Raw genomic sequence first — 24,576 nt, forward strand, 5'->3', positions numbered from 1 at the left:
CCCTCCCTTTCAGGCCTGGTCCCTCCCAACTGCCCTCCCTTGTAGGCCTTGTCCCTCCCAACTGTCCTCCCCTGCAAGCCTGGTTCCCCAACTGCCCTCCTTTTCAGGCCTGGTTCCTCCCAACTGCCCTCCCCTGCTGGCCATCTTGTGGTGGCCATCTTGTGTTCATATGGGGGCAGCCATCTTGTGTATTGGAGTGATGGTCAGTTTGCATAATACCTCTTTATTATAGGACTAGAGACCTGGTGCACGAAATTCGTGCACGGAGGGGGGTTGTCCCTCAGCCCAGCCTGTACCCTCTCCAATATGGGATCCCTCAAGGGATGTCCGACTGCCCTCTCACAATCCAGGACTGCTGGCTCCCAACTGCTTGCCTGCCTGCCTTCCTGATTGCCCCTAACCGCTTCTGCCTGCCAGCCTGATCACCCCCTAACCACTCTGCTGCCAGCCTGTTTGCCCCCAACTTCCCTCCTCTGCCGGCCTGGCCACCCCTAACTGCCCTTTCCTGCAGAGTTGATCACCTCCAATTGCCCTCCCTTGCAGGCCTGGTCCTTCTCAACTGCCCTCTCCTCCTGGCCATCCTGTGTCCACATGGGGGCAGGATCTTTGACCACATGGGGGCAGCTATATTGTGTGTTGCAGTGATGAGAAATCTGCATATTACTCTTTTATTAGATAGGATAGAGGCCTGGTGCACGGGTGGGGGCCAGCTGGTTTGCCCTGAAGGGTGTCCCTGATCAGGGTGGGGTTCCCTTGGGGCTTGGGGCGGCCTGATCGAGGGGCCTGTGGTGGTTTGCAGGCTGGCCACGCCCCCTGGCAACCCAAGAGGAGGCCCTGGTATCTGGAATTTATTTTCTTTCTACAATTGAAACTTTGTAGCCTGGAGCGGAGCCAAGCCTGGGGCTTCCTCCGAGGCCGGCAGCCATTTCTGTTGGGGTTATAATTGAAACTTTGTTGCCTTAAGTGGGTGGGCCTGGCCAGGGTGTGCGAAAAGCTTTGCTTCCCCTGTTGCTGGCAGCAACCTTGGCCTGCTCTCTCAAGTTCCATTCTGCCGCCATTTGTTTGAATTTGTTTACTTTCTATACTTGAAACTTTGTAGCTTCAGTGGAGGCTTAGGCCTGGCAAGGGCAGGCGGAAAGCTTGGCTTCCTCTGTTACCTAGGAAACCTTGCTCTCTGTGGCTGTAGCCATCTTGGTTTGGGTTAATTTGCATGCTCGCTCTGATTGGATGGTGGGTGTGGCTTGTGGGTGTGTCAGAGTTATGGTCAATTTGCATATTTGGCTATTATTAGGTAGGATTATTAGGTAGGATTCCCCATCCTCCACCCCAAGTTAGAGAACACAGGAGGGAAGAGCAGATTTACGATGGGAGAGATCATATAAGTTAGAACTTGAAATTTGTAAAATGATAAAACAGCTTCAGATGTTTTAAAGAAAACAAAAAAGACCCCCTCCCTCCCCCCAAGAAAAATGTTGCTTGATATAGCTGGTGAAGTATATATCAAGAGTTAAAGCCAGTCTGTCTCTCATTTCTTTTTGTCACTTTTCTTTCCTCCCCAGAGGTAATTGCTACCTTGAAGCTGTGTGTGTTATTTCTGTTTCATACTTTGACTATATCTGTGTATGTGTTTCCTTTAGTAACTTGCTTTTAATTTTATCCATATTTCATTTTCAGGATTTAGTCATATAGTCTATTCATTCACTTTCATATATATATATATATATATATATATATATATACACACACACACACACACACACATATATATATATATATATATATATATATATATATATACCACAATGTATTTATCTGTTTGCAGATTTCCTACTTAAAACTTTACTAGAGGCCTGGTGCACAAATCCATGGGTTCCCTCACCCTGGCCTGCGCCCTCTCACAATCTGGGACCCCTCGGGGGATATCGGACTGCCAGTTTCGGCCCAATCCCTGCAGGCCAGGCTGGTGATTGTGCTGAAACCGGCAGTCCAACATCCCTTGAGGGATATAGCAGTGCATGAAGCGGCAGGCGCAGGGGCCAGGTGCCGCGCTGCTCCCGCTCACCATGGAGGCAGGAGAGGCTCACACTGCTGCAGCTGCGGTCGCCAGCCATGAGCCCGGCTTCTGGCTGAGCGGCATTTCCGCTGTGGGAGTGCACTGACCACCAGGGGGCATTTCTTGCATTGAGCGTCTGCCCCCTAGTGGCCAGTGTGCATCATAGCGACTGGTTGACCTGTCATTTGGTCACTATAGGCTTATATATAGACTAGAGCCCCGGTGCACAGATTCGTGCACAGTATGGTCCCTCGGCCTGGCCTGAGGGGATCAGTGGACCTCCATGCCACTGCAGCCCAGCCTTACCTGCTAGCTCGTCGGGCTCCAGCCCTGCCTTTGCCATTGCTTGCTACCTCAACCACTGTTGATCCTGCACAGTATGAAGTAGTGCATGAAGCGGCAGGCAGCTGGGGAGGAGCTGGAGCCTGGGTGGGGGGCCACACAGCTCCTGCCCATCCCAGCCCTGCTGCACCTGCTGCTTCCGCCACCACTAGGTAGGCTTGCTGCCACTCCACTGTGGTCTCCGCATGCCTGCCCTAGGGCGATACTGGCGTGCCCATGATCGCGCAGCTGCCACTCATCATCACATCCTCGCTCCTTGTGTGGCACCATGGGCTGTGGGCTCGTGCCCAGTCAGTCCCATCCCCGTCCCAGTCCGGATTGGGGAGGGGAGTGCAGGGGGAGTATCCGCTATCCGTGGGAGAGACTTGTGCCTCCATAGCTGCGCTCGCCAGCCATGAGCCCTGCGTCTGGTGCTCGTCTATCAGCTGAGCGGCGCTCCTACTGTGGGAATGCACTGACCACCTGGGGGCAGCTCCTTTGTTGAGCATCTGCTCCTTGTGGTCAGTGTATGTCATAGCTACTGGACGGTCGTCTGGTTGTCCGGTCACTTAGGCTTTTATATATATGGGTAGGTTGTTGTCAGTTCTTCCCTATAAAGTATAGTGCTACAGTAAACTTCTTAGTATGTCTCCTACACATGTGTGATTTTCCTGGGGTGTGTACCTGGGTCTTAGGGATGTGCATCACTCAACTTCACTAACCATTGTCAAATTGCTCTCTGAAGTGGTGATAGCAGTTTGAGAGTTCTCGTTCCCTTCCACTCAATACTTGTCACTAAGTTTATAATTTCTGCCAATCTGAGGCACATGAGATGGTATCTTACTAGTATTTAGTTGATTATGAGTGAAGATGAACATCTTTTCTAAATTTATTGACATTTCAGGTCAATCTTATCATGTCCTTTGCCCATATTTTTTTTCATTGACTTATAGGAATTAATTATATATCCTGTGTAATAATTATATTCTGTTTATATGTGTTACATATATATTCTTCCAGTCTATAAAAATATGTTTATACTAATAACATGTTAGAGTATAACTGAGAAAAGAATAGCATGCAAAATAAATGGAAACATTACAAGTGTTCTGCAGTTTGTTTTTGGCCATGGCATAACATGACGGTACTTTACCAGTACTATGTTCGTGATAACACAAAATATAGCCTTCAGATTTCTTACTACATTTGAGGACAAAGAATACATTCTGATAAAATAATTGATAGAAAGGTTGTTGGGATTTGCTCCCTTTAATAAATATTCATTGCCCTAGCTGGTTTGGCTCAGTGGATAGAGCATCGGCCTGCGGACCAAAGGGTCTCGGGTTCGATTCCAGTCAAGGGTAGTACGTATCTTGGTTGCAGGCTCCTCCCTGGCCCAGGCCCTGTCAGGGTGCATCCAGGAGGCAACCAATCGATGCATTTCTATCACATCGATGTTTTTCTCTGTCTTTCCCTCTCTCTTCATTTCTCTCCAAAGATCAATGGAAAAATATCCTCGGGTGAGGATTAACAATAAAAAAATCAATCAATCAATTAATTTCATTGACATGTTTGCTCTAGTTAGTTCTGAACTACATACAAGGGCATGCTGAAATTTTTCATTCAGTAGTATTTGACTTTTTTTTTCTTTCCAGTTTCAAAGCCCAAGGTATTATAGATGGTGTTGTTAATGATATAATGGACCATATACGCCCAGGTCCCTGTCGCTTGGATTGGGACAGCTTAATGACTTCATTGGACATTTTGGAGAACTTTGAAGAGGTATTTGTTTAGAAACATTACTTCAGATTGTGTGTGTGTTATGTGTGTGTGTGTGTGTGTGTGTGAGAGAGAGAGAGAGCGTGCATGTGTGTGTGGGAACATGTGTACACACTTGCATTCATTGCTTTGAGAATAAGTAGTCATGGCAGAGGTCTCACAGGGACTCCTTGCTGCCTTTTAAAAAGCTTGAGCTTTCTCATATTACCTAATGAGTGTTAGTCAGAAGTGAGTTTATTTTCTGAAATCTAAGATTCTGAAAACACCACTATTACTGGTAGATTCAGGTTTTCAGGTAAATTGTATGTAAGTTTTCTGTTGAAGCCAAAATCAAAGACCAAAGATGTCACTCTAAACAAAAGTGGCTTCCTGTCTTTTTCTATTTTTATTAATTTAGTTCTTGCCATGTTTGAATTTATTTTTAAATGTAATTTTATTGATTTCAGAGAGGAAGAGAGAGGGAAAAAGAAATAGAAATATCAATGATGAGGGAGAATCACTGATCAGCTCCCTCCTGCATGCTCCCTACTGGGGATTGAGCCTGCAACCAGGGCATGTGCCTTGACCAGGAATTGAACCATGACCTCCTGGTTCATAGGTTGATGTTCAACCACTGAGCCATGCCGGTTGGGCTAAACGTCTTTATTAAATCATGTGGTGTTTTAGTGAATGTATTTGTATATTTTATCTTAAACACCTAAGGGCTACACCACCTACTTCCATGGATACATAGCGACTATTGAATTAGAGATTTGGATATGAGGTAACATCTCTATATTTTTATTATATATCTTCTTCATGTATATATAGCAGCAGTGAGATTTAGAATACAAGTCTAAACCTGTCAGAATCACTGTAAGAATTATTACTACTAATTATAAGACATTTTAGATGAGTATTAGTTCCTTACTAAGGATGAACTTATGATCTATGCGTCTATGTATGTGTCCCTAGAGTAGTAAGTAACATCTGTTAACTTTTGTCCTTCAGAATTGCTGTGTGATGCGTTACACTACTGCTGGTCAGCTTTGGAATATCATTGCCCCAAGAGAGTTTGTTGATTTCTCCTACACTGTGGACTATAACGGAGGGCTTTTATCCTGTGGTAATGATCTCAAAAACCATATACTGTTTTTCAATTTGTTTTAAATATTTGAGTTTTATAGGCTGGATTTTTTTTTTCTATGCAAGATATGTTCTCATAATTATTTTATAATCCTAAGCTTCATTTAAAAATGCTGAACCCTAGGGATTAAAATAACAATATCAAGAAGGGTTTTGAAATTTAGGTTTTTATTTCCAGTTACATGCTATCCTCCAGATCAGTGGTCGCCAACCGGTGGTCCGCAGACCATTGGTGGTCTGTGAAGTCCGAAAGGTTGGTGACCGCTGCTCCAGATCACAGCTAACAAACATGGATCACATGACTACCTCTAAGAAAGAGATCCAGTAAATGAAAAATAGCTTCTTAGTCATACACACACACACACACACACACACACACACACACACTAATAGTCTTGGTATGTGTGAGGATATTCTCCTTCTCTGAGTTGTGTACAATTTTTCTTTTTGAAACTAAAAATAGTGCTATTAGAAGGTTCCTGCTTCCTAAGATATATCTATAGGTAAGTTAATATGTTTTCTGTATATAGTTAAACAGTGGTAGTTAAACATCTATTTGTTTATTTTTGACCAGCTACTACCAAAGTTGGATATGGGAGTGCCTGTGGAGAGTGGTGGTACCATAGGTTTTGTTTTGTTTTTTAATACATTTTTATTGATTTTAGAAAGGAAGGGAGAGGAAGAGAGAGATAGAAACATCAATGATGAGAGAGGATCATTGATAGGCTGCTTCCTGCACACCCCTTACTGGGGATCAAATCTGCAACCCCAGGCATGTGCCTTGACTGGGAATCGAACCATGACCTTCTGGTTGATAGGTTGACACTCTATCACTGAGCCATACTGGCTGGGTCCATAGGTTTGTTATTGGCACCTTGAGGCCCGGATGCTACATCCAAGATTCTTAGTTTCCAAGGAGTTACCAAGATGACATGATGCCATCCATTCTGAAGGGATTAGAGTTTCCGCATTACCTGTCTTAGCTCCCTGTCAGAAATCTACTTGATAATTATTTTTCTTTCATTCTTCCATGGTCCCTCTTAGGGCTGAATTTTCATCTACAGGGATAACAAGACAGATATTGAAACAAGAAATCTAATATTTTAAATGAGAGTTTTAGACTTATGTCAGTCACTCCTATTAATAGTATTATTTTAAAATTGCCTTGTAGGGATCAGCCTTGACTGGAGTGAGAAGAGAGCAGAATTTGTTCGTGGATATAACCATCCCTGTGGTTGGTTTTGTGTTCCACTTAAAGACAATACAAACCAGAGTCTTTTGACAGGCTATATTCAGACGGATCTGCGTGGGATGATTCCTCAGTCTGCAGTAGATACAGCCATGGCAAGCACTTTAATCAACTTCTATGGTGATTTACAAAAAGCCTTATGAAAGGCATAAGACCTTTAAACTTGTAGTACTATGACCCTCTGAATCAACTCCTTCTTTCAGCTCCATGGCCTGTAAAAATCATCACCCTTTTCTCTCATCTTTATAGCTTGTACAAGAATTTGAGATATTTTTGTGTTATTTTATTCCTAAAGTAAATAGCTGTCTAAGCATTGTAGTTTTCTGAAATAGTTATTTGCACTTTGTTTATGGCAGTCTGTGTGTCTACGAATGGAGAGCATGACAGAAATCCACCTCGAAATAGATAACAGGTCTTTGACTCAAACTCTTAAGAAAATGAATAGTGCCTCAGTATGAATTTTTGGCTGCTTGGAATTTAGAGAGAGCACAAGCTTCATGCTGTTAGGTTAAAATAATCTATTTTAGAGCTTTATGAACATTTTGTAAAAGTTTTAATTTTTTTAAAGTTAAATATTAGTGCTTTTGGTATGCTCTATGAGTTTGCCAATATCTGGAGTAAAGAAAAGGCTCTTTATATTTTATAAATAGGAACTTCATTGTCAACTGACTTGCACTGCTCCAAGTATTGAAAAGATCAGAAATAAATGGGTAGATATTATAGTAACTATAGATTCAAATCAAATACAATTCAATTTTGATACCTAGATAGCATTATTTTGTGAATATCTTTAAAAATATGATTGTTTTTTATGTGCATTTATTTTGGGAGTCTTAAAACATTTATGCATGAAAGAAGCAGTACAAAAACTGCCAACTGTGTGATGGAGACACACCATTGATTGGACAGTAGTCTGAGTTTTGTGAAGTGGCTGGTGGTATCCTGTATTTAGCAACAGGGAATCATCTCTCTAGAAGGTCAGATTTAATGGATGTTCTGTACATGTTTCAGTTTTAAAGGTATTACTCAACTCAAAGTATTACTAACTACTTCATAAACATTCATAATTGTGATGAAACTTTTGTCTGGAACTATAACAAATGCATTCAGAGATTTACCCAAATGCTAGATGAGTCATTTTGTAACTAGAATGAACAATAATAATTGGTCCCTTGATTCTATGGCTGCCTTAAAGGAACATTCTACATGATTTGAACATCCCAAATGACTCTGGCTTTTGAACTGTCCACCTAGTTTACTTCTAAAATAAGAACCTGAGGCATCTCAATGTGTCCAGGCAAATTTTTGTATGTATCTGTTTGTGTACATGCACACATCTTGAGATCCATTTCATTGTTCAATGTGAGTTCTTTCTGCATTATCATCATTTTATTTTCTTTGTGTGTGTGTGGTTAATACAGGCAAATTTTTGTATGTATCTGTTTGTGTACATGCACACATCTTGAAATCCATTTCAGTGTTCAATGTGAGTACTTTCTGCATTATTATCATTGTATTTCCTTTTTGTGTGTGTGTGGGTTAATAGGGGTAAAGTGAACTCTGGAAATGCATGCCAGATAGGCTACAAAGAGCACAAGAGCATATGGTGGTTCAAGTGCATGCAGGTTGGATCTGTGTTTTACTTTACTGTGTTTTCCTGAGTGTAAAGAAAGCATAAGTCATAGATCCTCAGACCCATTTTGATCAAGTGAAAAAGGTTGAGCTGGTTTTTATCTTTATATTTTTGCTATTAGCAATGATGTTTAAAAAATAAGTAAATAAGTAAACAAATAAACAAATAAAAGGTTGTAGTACTACAGTATCCGTGGTGAATATCTCACAAGTTTTAGATTGAAAATAAATTGTTTCAAGAACTGACCGAAACAATGTGTAAATGATCCTATTTTCTTAGCTTGAAATTTATTAATATTTTTTTCTAAATTGTAGCTTTGTTGCTGGATTTTTCTCCTACTTTTTTCTTCTTCTTGTAATAGGGAAAAAAACTCAGTAGTTTAGTTTTAAGTTTCCTATGGAAATTTATTAAATGTTAGTTTTGACTTTATGTATTTTTTTATTTGTTTTCATTAGTGTAGAGTAGGAAGTTTCTTATATTGAAGTATATTATCTAAGATGGAGAAATACCAACAGATGTTCAGTTATAAGGTGCCCAGATTGGGTATAGGATTTGCAACAATATTGTACGTAAGGGCTGTGATTGCCTGATCTGGGAACCCCTAAACACAAATGAACTGTCCACTCTCAGTTACTCTAATGTTCCCTTTGTCCTATTCCACTTATGCCTCTTGTGAATGATTACACAATCCACTGTTTCCTGTAGACCAACTGCAGGTAACAGGATAATCATAGAAAAATTCTCATTGCAATATTGAGTCATATATATTCAAATTTATATTCAAATTACCTAAAATTTATATGCAGTTTCTAAATGGCACTTCAGATCTACTGGGCTCTAGCTGTATACTTAAAAACAAACAGCTTTATTGAGGTGTAATTTACATGCTATACAATTTGCCGGTTGTAGTATAGTCCAGTGATTGTTTAATACATTTATAGTTGTGCAGCCATCACCACAATCCAGTTTTAGAACATTTTCATCTCCCAAAAAGACCCCTTTGCCTGGTGGCAGACTCATAACTAACCAAAGTTTAGCACAGTTGCTAGTATACAGAAGATGATGAAAAAAGATTATAGAATAGGATTTTGTTTTGTTTTTAAGAGGAGAGTTGTATTTGAATCTAAGCTCAGGAACCTTGTGTTAATATATTGAAATATGTTATCTCCAAGTACCATAATGATAGAAATATAAGGATGTGGGTTGGGATTAATGAGTCTGCTGTTTCTATAGCATTGCTGTAGAATAGAAAAAGAATATGAAGCCATATGTCATTTTAAATTTTCTGGCAGCAATATTAAAAAAATAAACAGCTGGGGTTAATTTTAATAATATAGTTCATTTAATTCAATAGATCCAAAATATTACCATTTCAACATGCAATCAATATTAAAAGTCATTAAGCTATTTTATATTCTTTTATATGAATTCCTTGAAATCTGGTGTGTATTTTACTAATGTGGACTTGCCACATTTAAGTGCTCATTGTCCACATGAGGCCAGTGGCCTGTACTGAATAGCACAGTTCTATAGTGCATGTATTAACTTGTTATTCTATAATATGAAGTGGAGAATTTCATGAAATTACTCTTAAATACAAAGCCTTTTCTGATTACCAGAGCTTTCAGTGTTTACTAAACTGGGACTGCTGAACATTAGAAATAAATCACTTAGTAGTTCAATAAAATAAAAATTATAGCCCTCCCAAATTTCCTTTAAAGATAACTTTTCATAGGACAATTAATGAAAGCATATAAATCTGCCTTGTTATTATGTGGTTGATTATTTTCTCTTGCTTATAGCTAGTTTGTATTAGAAACGTATATACAGGAATACTACTTGGCATAGCACTGTTTTTAGTACATGGTACCTATTTATTTTAAGGAAATTAATTTCATACTAGAAAAGGTAATTTGTCATAAGTGATACTTTTGCATGAAATACTAATTTTATTTATAACTCTTGATTGGTTAACTCCTGACATTTGACATAATAATCAGCAAAAAATAATTATGAGAATTTAGTGTTCTACAGTTATGTATAATAGAAACTTCTACAGTATTACAGAGGTTGTAAATGTTTAAAAAAATCTCTTAATTTCACTGTTCATTGAGGTTGGGTATGTTTGAAATTGTAGATTTCTGTGTCTGAAATCGCCTCCCAGTAAAAAAAGCTTTTAGGTGTAATTCCCTTTGTTATAGATAAAAGTTTTACCTGTTTACTCAGGAACACACTAGCATCCTTAAAATATGTTGTTAAAATCCAGTGTCTTTTTTATTTAGTAGGTGCTGTAGCTATCCCAACCCTATGGGCAAATGAACAGAACCTAGGGAAGGTTGGGGAATGGACCAGACTTCCATTAGAACCTGTATTGTGTAATTATTAGTCTGATGTATCTCCCTTGCCTTTATTTTATTTTTTTACTTTTATCCCTTGCCTTATTCAGCTTCTAGAGGTAGGGGATGGTGGGATCTGAGTATGGAAGAAAGAGTAAATTAATCCCAGAACACAGGAAATTGGACTTAGGATGTCTTCATTATTTTGTTGTTTCCAAAGATTTTTACATGTATGATTAAATAAAAATTCATCTCTTGCAATTCAATAAAAGCTATACTATATATAGATTTTATTTTTAAGACATCTTATAATTCTTTTATGAGCCAATCTGTAAAATTAGAGCTGTTATTATACTAAAAGCATGTGTTAATATAAATAAAATGTGTATATATTTTTAAAATCAGAATAAAATTCCTAGACTCATGTAATTTATCATTGATATTATCTGTACAAGTTGCTTTAACCTTAAATATTGACAAATAGTTGCATATATCTAAACTTAAAGTTTGTAATTTAACTTCCTGAATTCTTCCAAAAGCATACATATAAACTGGAAAATAAAGATTAGTAACACAGATGGTAACTCCCGCCAGTGTCTCATGTAATATTAGCTACAATACTGCTGAATCTTGATGTGCTGTTATATAGCCAGGATGCTGATGAATTATTGTGCCCTTATTACAGTAACATATGGACACATGTACTGTAATATTTATTGTACATATGTTTAAATAATTGTGTTAATTTGATTAGGAATTATGGTGATAATTTTATTTGGAGTTTTAAAAATGCTGGAAGAGATTACAAAGAAGTGCTTGATCTGTGCTATAAGAAAGCAGTTATGAATACCATGGATAGTATGCATTAGAAAATATGACTATCAAATGGTTTAAACAAATAGGGAGTTACTTTTCTCATAAAAAAGCTGGATATAGGTAATTGTTAGTGTTTATTTATCAGCCAAGAATTCAGGGCTTCTGACTCAGTTCCTCCTCATTTTTAACTCACAGTGTTGAGGTGACTGACCAGCCGTGGACATTACATGTGTGCTCCAGTCAGGAAGTAGGGGAAGGCATGACACCACTTATCTGTGTCTTTTATCCGGAAAGCAAAAGCTTTCCCAGAAGCCTCCAGTAGTTTCTCTTTACGGTAGTCTGGGTGGCATGACTACTACTAGCTGTAATTGTGGCTGGAAAGGCAAACATAAAGATTTCCAGCCTTTTGGAGAGCGGGCATGACTCTGGATAGCCCGCCATAGCTTCAGTGGATCAGCTCTGGGAAGTGTGTATAAGGTTCCTTCAGATGTCAATAGGAGAGTGACAGACCCCCAAAATAGAAGTGAAAATAGCAAAGTAGTCATTCACTTCTTCATGAAACATTTATACAGCTACCCTTAATTCAGGTAGTGAGGTGATGGAGCGTCCTCTGTAGGTCAATGGCTAGTGTCACATGACATCCAACATGAACGATCTGTTTGTATTACACCATGTTCCTATTCCTCAGGAGCAAAGGGTCCGCTATAGATGAAGGCTCCTGTAGCCGGAGGTGACAGAAAATGGATGGAAAATGTGAACTCACATGTGTCCCAGGAGTGAAGGTACATCCACAGTACTTGTGTTATCAACTGCACAGGTGGTTTAGTGGCATGTAGTATTCTTTTTCTTTTTTATCAGAGAAAGTTTTAGAACATTACGGAGGTGGTAGAAGTGAGCCAGTTGGGCTGTGTAGGCTCAGGAAACAAATTACGGAGGCAGGAGGGCCCTCGGAGCTGAGAGAGAAAGGCAAAGGCGGTGCACCTTGGTGGGAAGGGGAAGGGAGAGGTGCTTCCCAGAGGGACCACGGGTTTTGTATTCTCAGAAAATACTGGAGCAAGTGTAGTGTGCAAGTACCAAAATAGGCTTTCCACTCATTTGGATGGCATTCTTTCTCAGGAGCTTTACCTTCCTACTTAGGTTTTGCTTTAGTGACATCCCTGAAGTGACAGCTGATTTTTTGTTAAAGGAAATAGTCCAGGGATTGTGCAAAACGAGGTTGAAATAAAAATTAGTTTCATATAGTCAAAATGGACTGGCAGATGGGAGAGGTTTTTGTTTTTCTCAAGCACTTGCCTCGATTAAAATGTCATTTATTAGGCTATGTGTGTCTTTTCAACAAAGTGAGGATTTGGGATTCAAGTGTAGAAGCAAGCTGCGATTCTGAGGGAAACTGCTGTGTATCTCCCTCTCAAATCTTTCACACAAATGATTGCTAATTGAGTGGCTGAGCTTAAGAAGGACTTTCAGATCTTTACAACTCGGTGTGGCTAACCAGCAGCTTCTTAAGAGTGAGCGTGCGGTTTTGTCCGTCTCGTTCTCAGGTCCTGTAAATTCTAAAGCATCATCATGAAGTGATGACTGAATAGCACTTGGTCCAAATAATACTAATTTCACATTAGGATTATGTCCTTAGAATAGGTTTCCTCAAACACAAAAGGGGATTTGTGTAGTGTTACTGAGAAAAAAACCCACAATTGAGACTGCATTATTATGCAGCTATCAGAAATGGGAAGATTCCGCAAAAATGTTGGTGTTTTAGTGCTAGGTTGATACCAAAACATTTACAATACAATTACAAGTCTGGAAGAAAAAATAAACAGGAAAAGAACGCTTGCCTTTGGAAGACGTTATGATGTTAATTTTCTGTATTTTCAAATCTTTACAATGAATAATCAGTTTTTATATGAGTTGTTGCATTTACCTTGTACCCTGTGAAGTGACTTTCCAGTGCTGAGAGCACTAGGTTGGGCTAGGACAGTGGTCGGCAAACTCATTAGTCAGCAGAGCCAAATATCAACAGTACAACGATTGAAATTTCTTTTGAGAGCCAAATTTTTTAAACTTAAACTTATTCTAACGCCACTTCTTCAAAATAGACTCGCCCAGGCCGTGGTATTTTGTGCAAGAGCCACACCCAAGGGGCCAAAGAGCCGCATGTGGCTCGCGAGCCGCAGTTTGCCGACATGGGGCTAGGAGATGGGCAGCCCAGGTCTCTTTTCAGCCACTAACTGTGACCTCAGGTAAGGCATGTCCTTTTTGGGTGTCATATCTCTTTAACAAAATGACTGTGTTGGATTAAATGATTACTGAGTTCCCCTTTTAATGGTGTTATGATTTTAATGACATCACTGTATAGTGTTAAAAAATGCTATGAAATGTATAATTTCATCCAAGAGAATGGGAAAACACTCAAGGAATGATTCAACTCCATATTTCAGACGTAAGGGAAACATCCATTGTGTTACTCTTGACTTGTAACTTTTCAAAGCACAGAATGCACAGTTTTGGTGGGCTCCTAGATGATTTATTATCATACCGTACATGCAGATTGCTTTACAGATTTCCCAGCAGCAAGATAATATGCTTTTGTCATGTGTTTTTTTTTTGACACATCTAGGTGACTTAAAGTAACACTGGCCCTGGATAAGGTTAGTTTCAACAGTTTGCCAATATCCATTTTGCCTCATGTTGCATATTATTCCTTTATGTTCTTGGGAAACACCCAAAAATGAGCCTATGTAGTCATTGAACCAGGTTATTCAACTTAAGTCTAATAAGAAGCTACAGTTGTGTGTGGCTCTCATGTTGCCTGCCCAGCTTTGGGCAGCTGAGCCAATGAGTGTGCCGTGTGAGAACCGGGACCCACTGCCAGTCCCCACCATTGAAGAATATGGTAGCTCAATCAAAAGCTAATGGACATGGTTTTGATGAGCTCTCTACAAATGTTTTCTGCATTTACATTTATGGCCAGATTAGACTTACATGTTTACTTAAAAAAATTTTTTTTCAATATATCTTTGTATTTAAGGAGTCGATAGCACCATTTTGACAAGCTTTGAAAATGAAATGTTCACAGCTCCTTTTTCAGTACTTTTCAATCAGAAGTTGGGAACATATACTAGAGGCCTGATGCACGACATTCGTGCAAGTGACTCGGCCCTTGCAGCCCCAGCTTCATCCGGAAGTTCGGTCTATTTGCATGTTATGCTTTTATTATAGATTCCTCCAAATCCTACATGCACTTGTTTTTGGCTAATGACTGGCTAATCTAAACTACTGGAGATGTAGGGTTCCTTTATATAATGGTGTCCTGTCATCTAATCCTTCATACTTATGTCCCTCTAGTTCAATAAACTTTTGACAACCCAGGAATACAAATTTCTCTACGAAAAACTAGAAAGATATACCAGATAATGCCACATATGCCTGAAGGATCCTTGTAGGAAGTACTCTTTTCTTAATGCCTGCTAAGTTGTGTTTTCTGATCCCTCCCTCTATATCTTAGTTTCCCTTTCATCACTTATATAATAGTCAGTCTTTGTTCCTTCTTTCATTTCGTTTGCCCTGAAGAATAATGCAGCCATTCACAATCACAGGCATGATCTGAAACAAACGAAGTGGCGATACAACTAATGTATATATGCTGTTATCTGATCCTAATTGGTATAAAAAATGTTTTGAAGATGGGTGTCAAACACTGCCTGCAAAGAATGATATAAAAAGGGATTTATAGAAGGGTGTGTACAGGGGCAAAAGAGGGATGAAGAAAGGACTTGACAGGACCAGCTTGATGTTTGAGGAAAGCAGTTGTGAACATTTTTAAATTTCATTGTCTTGAGACTTAGCTTTTTTAATGTACAGGTTATCTTTTGAAGTGTAAGTGTGCAGATATAATTCTATCTCAACTGCAGGGATTGCCTTTTCAGATCAGATCATTATTAAAGGGTTAAAATAACTATAGCAGAAGTAACTTGATGCAGGCCTCCAATGGTAAAGCTTTAGCAGGTTGTTGGGTGATTTCTAGAGTCAGCGTTATTCAGATATTGGAGTTCTGCAAAATGTACTCAGATAACCACTATAATTATTTACTCTGGTTTGTCAGTGGAGACCTCGCCAGTGCAGTCTTTGCATCAACTGATGATGTGCAAAAATGTCTCTGATGTCTTGGGTGATTTTTATTCTGCTTATGGATGCCCCAAATTAGTAAAGTGCATAGGAGATCACAGAGGGCTATGTCCTCTGAGGAAATGCTGTACATGTGTCTTCCAAGAATAAGAAAGGAGCATGGAGGTTTCTAATTCAACTTTGCACAAGATCCGAGACTTTTGCGCAGTCTTAGCAATACTTCCCTTAGGTTTCAGCCTTTCAACCCCAAGTTGTTCCTTCACCACCTTGCCTTGCATTTCTTCACTCTAAATTTTTCTGCCAGATGCATCCCCTTCCACCTCCCCACCTGCAAAGACTCTCCCCATCCTTCAAATCCAGCCAGTGTTCCCAGGAAGCTTTCCTTGATCATTCCAGGCAGAAAGGGGCTTTTCTTCTTTCCATCCCTGTGGGCTTACTGTCCGTGTAGATGTAGCATGGGCTACACATGTAAACTTGTTTCTCCAACTACAAAGCTCACTCCTAGAGTAGCTGAATTCACCTCTGACTCCTTCATTGTGTATAATAGTTTCTCAGTGAAAGTTTACTGAGACAATGGGTTCCTGGAATGGGATACTCCTGGAAGCTTCAAAACTAGCAAATCATTTCCTTAAAGTGTGCTTGTGATGTAGGTCTAATGTCCCCTAAACTCCACGGTTTGAAATGGTTCTGAGAGGAAAATTAGTTATTGACTTTGGTATATTCATTTCCAAGAGAATCAGGCAACCCAGATGTTGAGGAAAATGTAGAAATGCTTTTAAGTCTACTAACAACTGCCTTCAAACTGAGCAATTAGGAAAAATAGGCAGGTAGGAATGTGGAATCCTAATCTAGATTTTATCTTTTCCCTCTTCCATTCTAATTGTCTCCCTCCTACATACATCAACTAGGAGGAGCTGGCAGACAATTCATCTCTTTCCCCCACCCCCACCCCGAAACTCTACATTGTGACTCAGTGGTCACATCATATTACTAATTGCTACAACAATTTCTAGAAAACAATACATTAACAAGAGTCATGATAATTTTAGGTATTCCTGATAATAAGCTGATAATAGGTTTTCTACTTAATACTTCACTTGTAACCTTGGCTGCAGATGTTGAAAGTCAAACCCAAAGGTCATTTCTCAGTATCTGGATGTCCTGCTTCCCCTAAGGCAGAAACGATGGAATAAATAATTTCTCTGTGACAGAAATAGACTTTAAAAAGGGCCCTTCTTGGGTTTCTAAATATGTAAGAACAGTAAAGGCAAGCATTTACTCAAGGCCCCCTCTTTTCAAATAAATTATATAACACTCAGAAAAACATGGAGATTGAAAAGAAGCTTTCTTGCATGAAATTATTGGCCATCTGCCTGCTCCCTGAGCTATTGGTGAGCAAGTCATTGTCATGGAATGTCATAATAAAGCACATTTCCTAAAAATGACTAAATGAAGATTCAAGTGATATGAACTACTTGAAAATATTTGGAAGGACTCAGACCAAAGGGCTCTCTTATTTCTTACCTTACTAAATAACAGCTCTGAATTGACTTAACTGGGAAATAGCACTGTAAGATATCATTACATGATTTTCAATATAAGGGTCAAATTGTCACTCATGAATACGCTATCTGTATCCTGTGTTACTGCATATTAGCTGCATGATAGGCTATGAAACAGGTCAGGTTAGAGGAGGCAGTCATGAGATAAGTTTTCAATTTATAGTCATACTTGTATCCTTTACAAACCAGATTAGCTACCATACATGTACCAAGAAAAAGACAAAGGACAAGCCTAGTAAATGTTTATCATCCACAACTGACTCAGAGTGAGAGTGCTTAGGGGAAAAAAACAACTTTCAAAAATTTAATGTGAATTCTATTGCATTGAGTAGCTTGAAATGATCTTTTAAATGGGCAAGAAAGATTATTCTTTAATCCGACTGAAATGAAGTATTTGTCATTTTGCATACAATGAATCACAGCAAAGATCTCATGGGTATAAATATTCCATATCCATGGATTTCCAGGTCAAGATGTCCACGTCAAAATTTCTTCAAAATGTGCTGGAAAAGACTTAAGAACTCAGTGTAATTTTGCAGTCTTAGTTCCAAAGTAAGTTCTGGGCTACCAAGGGCCCCACATTTCTGCAGCCAAGTGTGGGACCGCACAGTCCTAAAGGGCTGCCTGATGGCCAGAGACATGGAACAAGTGGTAGCAAACCAAGACACTGGGAAGAGCAAATGACTGGTGGAATCCCATTCTCCATTACTGAGGAACGGCAGGCAATACACCAACATTCAAACGGCATCACCTTCCATCAGAGCTTGGGAAGAGGTTTTCTTCCATTTGGCTCATGTGCGCTCAGCCAGGTCAGATGCCTAGAGTCTTCTCTAGAGCAATGCCCGATTCCTGCGAAGAAGGAGATGGTCCCGTCCTGGGAAGACCTGCATCCTGCCCTAGGTGGACCTCTGGGCCAGGCGACAGAGGAAAAGCTGAGTGTTGAAAATCAAGCAAATCCTCAAGTACATCACAAGCATTTATGAAAACTAGAATTTTAAACACGGAAGCATACATTAGTCAAGTTTGTTATTGCTCTCCCAGATAAGTATATAAATGGTTGGACTTCATAAGCTGAGATGATCTGAAAGGCGTAATAATGACAAAAATTGGTACTTAATAGGTCAAAATATAGAAAGAGGAAATGCTGAACTTGCTTACTATGGGTGGATAGCTGATTTCTCTCCTGTGGTCTTTTATTTTCTCTATTTGCCGAGGGACCAGAAAATTCCCCTGAGTGGTGCCAGGGGAAGAAAAGGATGTTGAAAAAATTATAGAAAATGATTGGGTACATTTCTGCTTATCATATGGTTATGAATATTATAATACCAACATTGAGATTACATGTGCATAAGTGTTTACAAAACACTGAAGACACACACACACACACACACACACACAGAGTCTAACCATTACTTGGTACTTAACCAGGAAGTGTGCAGATGTTAGCTATGACCCTGATCAGGAACACATCAGTGATGAGCATTAAGAAAATTGGAATATGACCTAATACACAGCAATTACAAGGACACTACAAATGCTATTATGTAGGTAAATGTCTGGAAACTTTGCACCATCTAAAACAGTATACTGAATACTCTGCAATGACAAGTAAATTACATAATGGCATTGTAATTATGTCAATTATATATGAAGTTAACCCTCATCAAGAAAAACCTAGTGCTGATTCACTTTGTTGACTTTTTCTTTTTGCATTTGCTTTGCAAGAATAATCCTAAAACAGAATAAATGGTTTACTAATTTTACTCTTTGCCTTTTCTGGCATTTACTTTTTTTTTTACCCTAATTTGGAATGCAACCAGGTGCTTCTGTAAAAAATAACAACACACACACGTATGCATGCACACACACTGAATTATGAAACAAAATGGCTCTCTTTAAATCTTCAGTTTGTGGGCAACCCAGGCAGTTACCTTGCATGTGAAACTGGAAAAAGGGATTGCTAGATATTCTAAATTACAAAATATGTTTAAAATGCTATGTAATTGAGGTCACAGTATAAGGCAAACTGTTCTTTCTTTTTAAGTCTGCCACTAAAAATGGCTATGGAACATTGAGGATTATTCTAAAATAGCAGTGTGTAAGAAATATCTAAACGTCATTTGAATCCATGTGTAATGGCAGTGTTGATTCAACCCTTCTAAGAAAATGTAAAAAAAAATAAAAATAGCCAGCTGATGGTCATATCCACACTTGGGGGCTTATTGTCCTCATCGTGTAATCTACATCATTCAAATTTGGTATGTGTTAGTAGATTTCCAGAAATAACTCTTGCCTGCAACACAAGGATGGTGCCAGCCGAGTCCAGGCCTACAAAATCCTGTTAAGGTTCTGTGTGCAGTCCTTCTGACTGGGGAACATGGTTCACCCACAGTAAATATGGGTCCACAAGGATACTGCTAGGTCCATGGCAGTACTCAGGAGAGACTAGCCTCTAGTCAAGATTCCAGGGCCCAGAGGGATCAGAGGGACTGTGGCCAACTGACAATTAACAATGCCCAGCAAAGTATTGTTCTCTACGAGTCATGCTGGGAAACACTCCTCTGAAGCACATGACTAAGCAGAAGTGGCCAGCAGAGTTTTTACTTATTTCAGGCTATGACATGTCTGAAATATTTTCCTTTTGGCCTCCTCAGTGTGGAAAACGGAAGCAGCTCAAATCTACTAATCTAACATAGAAATTCAGGCGTCGTTTTGTTTAGAAAATACTCTAGAACAGTACTGTTCCGGTACAGTAGCCATTAGTCACATGTGGCTATGGAGCACTTGATTGACCAAAGGTGTAACATACACTCCTGATTTTGAATACAGTATAAAAACAAACATTTAAAATATTAATTATTCATATTGATATGCTAGAATAATAGTTTGGATATATTGGATTAAAATATGCAGTTAAATTTGCCTAATACTTTGTTTTATTTTTAAGTGGCTAAGAGAAAATTTTAAATTACGTATGTGGCTTGCATCATATTTATATTAGGCAGCACTTGTTCTAGATGATAACTTCTTCAACCATATTATTCTAACTTCTACCTTATTCATGTATTCATGGAATGAATGAGCTTTACAGTTTGAGAACAATCACTGGGATTCCAATTAGACTTTTTAAATAGCAGAGATCAAGATTGTCCTTTCTGGGAAAATAACCTAGGTTATGCTATGCATCTGAACTTCTCTGAAAACAAAAATCAATAATGTAATATGATAACTGTCAGCTCTAAAATGCAAAACATAATTTATTGTTCTTTGCTGAAATTCCCTTAATTCTTTTGCTTTAAATATAATTTGACTAGGGGTAACATTATGAAGTAGTTTGTCAAAATAAAGCTCTATCTGCCATTATTTAGTTAAGTAATCTTTGAGAGAGATGATCTATCCCATTTCAACAGGTAATATCAATGTTTGTAGTTCTTTCAAAATGTTAACCCAGTAATTTGAACCTATGTTGTATTTCTTTCTTTTTTTAATATACATTTTAAATTTTAGATTGTATGTTTATGAAATCTTAGATTGAATCTCTTGTCTGAAAGGACCAATTGTTATGAAAGCTTGACTTGTTTTCCACTGAAATGACTAAATTAGCCATTACTTAGGCATTATTAAAACTTAATCTTTAACATACAAGTCAAGATTTAAAACTTCCAGTGATTTTTAAAGAGTGCAATTTATAGATTAAAAATAAATTACCCTTAACACCCTCTAGATTTCCAACCAACAGGCTGAGAACAGCTGCTGTAGAGCCTAAGACCATCGGAAAACACAGATATTTACATTATGATTCATTAACAGTAGCAAAATTACAGTTATGAAGTAGCAACGAAAATAATTTTATGGTTGGGGGTCACCACAACATGAGGAACTGTATTAAAGGGTCGTGGCATTAGAAAGGTTGAGAACCACTGCTCTAGAACTCATCAAGGAATAGGCATGTGTACTCATTTAGAGGGGTCAAACTCTCAACATACACACTGGCCTGGCATTCACAGTGCTGTTTGTAAAGTCCACAGGGCCAACCACTGACGTCAGCCCTGGGCGTTGGATGACAGAACTGCCCTGGGAACAAAATGGAGGTGGCTGGGAGGGACGATATGATCTGATCTTCCAACTAATTGCCATTCTATAATAAGATCCCTTTTCCCTCTCTTCTTCCCATTTGAAATATATGGAACTTTTACTGTACATACCTGTGAAGTCTCACTGGGAAAAGTACACCAGGCAATTTATCTTTTTTAATGGAAATCTTAATGCTTAGTAAAAAAAGGCATTCTTACAGGTTAAAAATAGTGAGCCCTTTATAATAGCTGAAATGGAAATTTTGAGAGAGATAAAGATGGAAAGAAACAGACAAGAAGAGGATAAGTACTCTCTACTAGTTAATAAAAATAAAATAAAACAAAAATCATCTTTCTCTGAGTCTAGATGATGTGCCTCACTTGAGGGCTATTTCCTCCAGTCAGCGACCTGTCAGGCCCTTCAACTATGGAAGATGAGAAATCCTACCTTGTTTTCTTCTCAGGAGAATAGCGGTAAAGGAAGATTTGTGCTTGGAAAGCAGAATGTCTCCCAAGGTCCAATCACCCCGGAAACCAGAGATTTTATTTCATTGTCCAATATAATAGCTTTGAGGAAGTACCCAAATAATTTTTTTAAGATCTCTTTTTTGGAATAGTATTTTTATGCGATAGTCATTTTTATTATAATTTTGTACATTGAGTGTAATTCTTTTTTGAAATTATGAAAATGTACCAAAATGTGATACATAATTTCATAAAAATGTTCATTTCAATTTCAAATGAAATAAATCTGAGGTAATTTAAATGTGATTTCTATAAGGGAAAAGTGTTTATATGAAAATCAAAGAAATACTTTTGGGGGAAAAAATCATAGTGAAGTATAAAGTCTAATGTTACAGCATCTCAAGTCTGACTTAAAATCAGTGTTTTTTCTTCCTTTCTTTTGTTTTTGTTTTTTTAAGGTAAATAAAAAGTTGCACTGTCCTAAATTGACATGAACACTTTCAAAGCTACATAGCAAAATGTGGACACTTCATTCCAAGTGTGAGAAAAAGATATACTAGCTTTTCAAAAATATCTCTAGTTTATAAGCAGTATATCTAAATAACCATCAATTGAAAGGGAAAAAAAGACTTTATAAACAAAAATGTTTCCTTATTCTAGTAAAATCAATAATGATTTTTTTAATGAATGATCTTTTAATGAAATACTATTCCCACTCTATTCAGACATTTTGGCATCAGCCTGTGGGGTAGATTTTTCTAAATATTTGAAACTTGGTAATTATAAAGTTTATCCATAACAATGCTCCTATCTTTAAAGTTGTACACGCTCATTAATAAATCCAATTTTACCTGAAAAATGATGAGACAATATTTGTTATTCTAAGTCCTAGTCTTATCCTGTCCTTATCCCTTTTTCTTCCCTAAAATTCTTTTTTTTAAATATATTTTTATTGATTTCATAGAGGAAAGGAGAGAGAGAAACATCAATGATGAGAGAGAATCATTGATTGGCTGCGTCCTGCACGACCCCTATTGGGGACCCAGCCTGCAACCCAGGCATGCGCCCTTGACCGGAATCGAACCTGGGACCAATTGAACATGGGAACCTTCAGTCCACAGGCTGACGCTCCTTCCACTGAGCCAAACCAGTTAGGGCTTCCCTAAAATTTTTTACTCCTCCCTAAGTGTTGTCCAGGAGAAGGACATCTCATTAGATAGCAATGAAGGATGAATTGGTAAAATACTTTCCTTAGGATTGTAAAATGGAACAATTGTATGATAGAATATTTTTGGTTATTAGTAATATTGAATATATAACTAAGGATAAAATAAAAAAGCATTCTCTACACAAGCTTTGGAGCATATAGCTTCATGGCCCTTAAAGGATGCTTCAGTTTCTTACTGTTGGGTTTTTTTGCACATGCCATACAACTATAAAGTATAACCATCTCCTTGTAAACACTTTAAACACACTGATGATAAGTAAAATGTGAATATCATAGAAATACATCTTAGAGCACTACCTAGTACTGGCTGAGGAACAGTCCAAAAAGATGACTGCCTTGTGAAGAAATCCAAAGGGTACTAGATGGTTAGGTTTTCAAAGCAAAAACCATTTGTTAGTATTTACTTCAAATGTGTGCTACTGGTCCCTGAAAATGCATGTTTTTAAATGTTGTGTTTACTTATAATTTCAAATTTAACTCTCATTGGTATTAAGTATCCATTACATACCATAGAAAACACTATTTTTCATAAAGCAGTCACATGCATTGAAGTTAGGATTACCAACTGATATATATGTATTTTTTTGCACCTCAAAAACAGAATCACTATAGCGCACATCATGCTTCCACACCTTCCTTGCTGAAGAACAAAATGTATAAAGTACCAGGAGTTGGCTTCCAGGTTGGAAAGAAGCCAGCTTAGTGCTCTGGCAGGACCACGTCGTTCTGCTCAGCTCCAAATCCCAGAGCAGGCTCTTCTTGCCCTTCTTCAGACTCTGCTTCTTCCTCCTCAGTGTTCAGCTGCTCCTCTGCTGGGCTCTCCTCTACTTCTTGGTCAGCCACCTCTATCCCATCCTCTAGTGACTCGGGCACCATCATGTTGGCCTCAACATCATTTGTATCAGCATCTTGATCTTCTTCTGGAGCCCATATCTTCAACAGCTCAGCCTCCGCCATCTCAGCTGCCAATTGGGCCCCATCTTTTTTAACTTTCTCTTCTGGAACAGCTTCAACAGCTTCACGGCCATCCTGTATTGGAGATGGCTCTCGGCTGGCCTTCTGGTTCTCCTGAAGGCTGCCATGGCTGCTGCTGGCACTGCCCAGCCGGGAGGAGGCCACCACGGCCTTCACTGCTGCCTGATTGGAAACAGAGAAGGGGCAGGTGTCACCACCACTGAAAATCCCAAACTAGAGCCCAATCTCAACTTTGCATTTAGGAAGTTTGCTTTTTATGTTAGTGTTCAATCTTTCAAAATATTATTATACCAAGACTGTTATATGAAAACTCATTTGGAGAAATAACAGAAAAATCTCTTTAATCCCAAACAGGCGTGTGTATTTAATTATCTGGATAATTGAAAGCCCGAGTAAATGTGCTTGTCCATGGATTACCAGTTTTCAAAAATTTTAGAGTGTGTTTCCCAAAGTATTTGTTTCATGAAACATTGGTTCCATAGATGTATTATAATAGAGGTTATAGGGATAAAAGAGTTCCATGGTCAGATTTATTTGAGAAATACCGAGTTAAGTTAATGTTATGTAATCCAGAGTATTTTAAATTAGTTTAACCATGAAAAGCTTCAGGTTTATTTAGTATCGGCCTGTAAGTGATGTCTGAGTAGAGCACCATTTTTTGCCCCCAGCTATTCTCTAAAATCCTTGTATATATAGCTGGTCCTACACACCAATATATAAGAGAAAAGCTATTTTCTCTATTCCACATATGCCTTATGAAAATAGATATATTTCTCCAGATAATTTTCTATATCATTTGAATTTAAAAAATTTTTACCAAATATGCTATTTACCTA

General features: G+C 38.5%; 2 protein-coding genes across 2 annotated transcripts in view; one reads left to right on the forward strand and one right to left on the reverse strand.

Moving 5' to 3' along the window:
- STARD4 (StAR related lipid transfer domain containing 4) overlaps positions 1-21,777 on the forward strand; it is a 33,977-nt gene extending 12,200 nt beyond the window's left edge. Inside the window, exons 4-6 of the mRNA XM_079795343.1 lie at positions 4,030-4,156; positions 5,144-5,258; positions 6,450-21,777. Coding sequence (XP_079651469.1) covers positions 4,030-4,156; positions 5,144-5,258; positions 6,450-6,670 — 463 coding nt within the window. The 3' untranslated portion in view covers positions 6,671-21,777. The remainder of the gene's footprint in view (positions 1-4,029; positions 4,157-5,143; positions 5,259-6,449) is intronic.
- CAMK4 (calcium/calmodulin dependent protein kinase IV) overlaps positions 21,778-24,576 on the reverse strand; it is a 140,598-nt gene continuing 137,799 nt past the window's right edge. Inside the window, exon 11 of the mRNA XM_079795354.1 lies at positions 21,778-23,902. Coding sequence (XP_079651480.1) covers positions 23,465-23,902 — 438 coding nt within the window. The 3' untranslated portion in view covers positions 21,778-23,464. The remainder of the gene's footprint in view (positions 23,903-24,576) is intronic.

The sequence above is a fragment of the Cnephaeus nilssonii genome (genome assembly GCF_951640355.1).
Source record: "Cnephaeus nilssonii genome assembly, chromosome: 2".
In the NCBI taxonomy this organism is placed as follows: Eukaryota; Metazoa; Chordata; class Mammalia; order Chiroptera; family Vespertilionidae; genus Cnephaeus; species Cnephaeus nilssonii.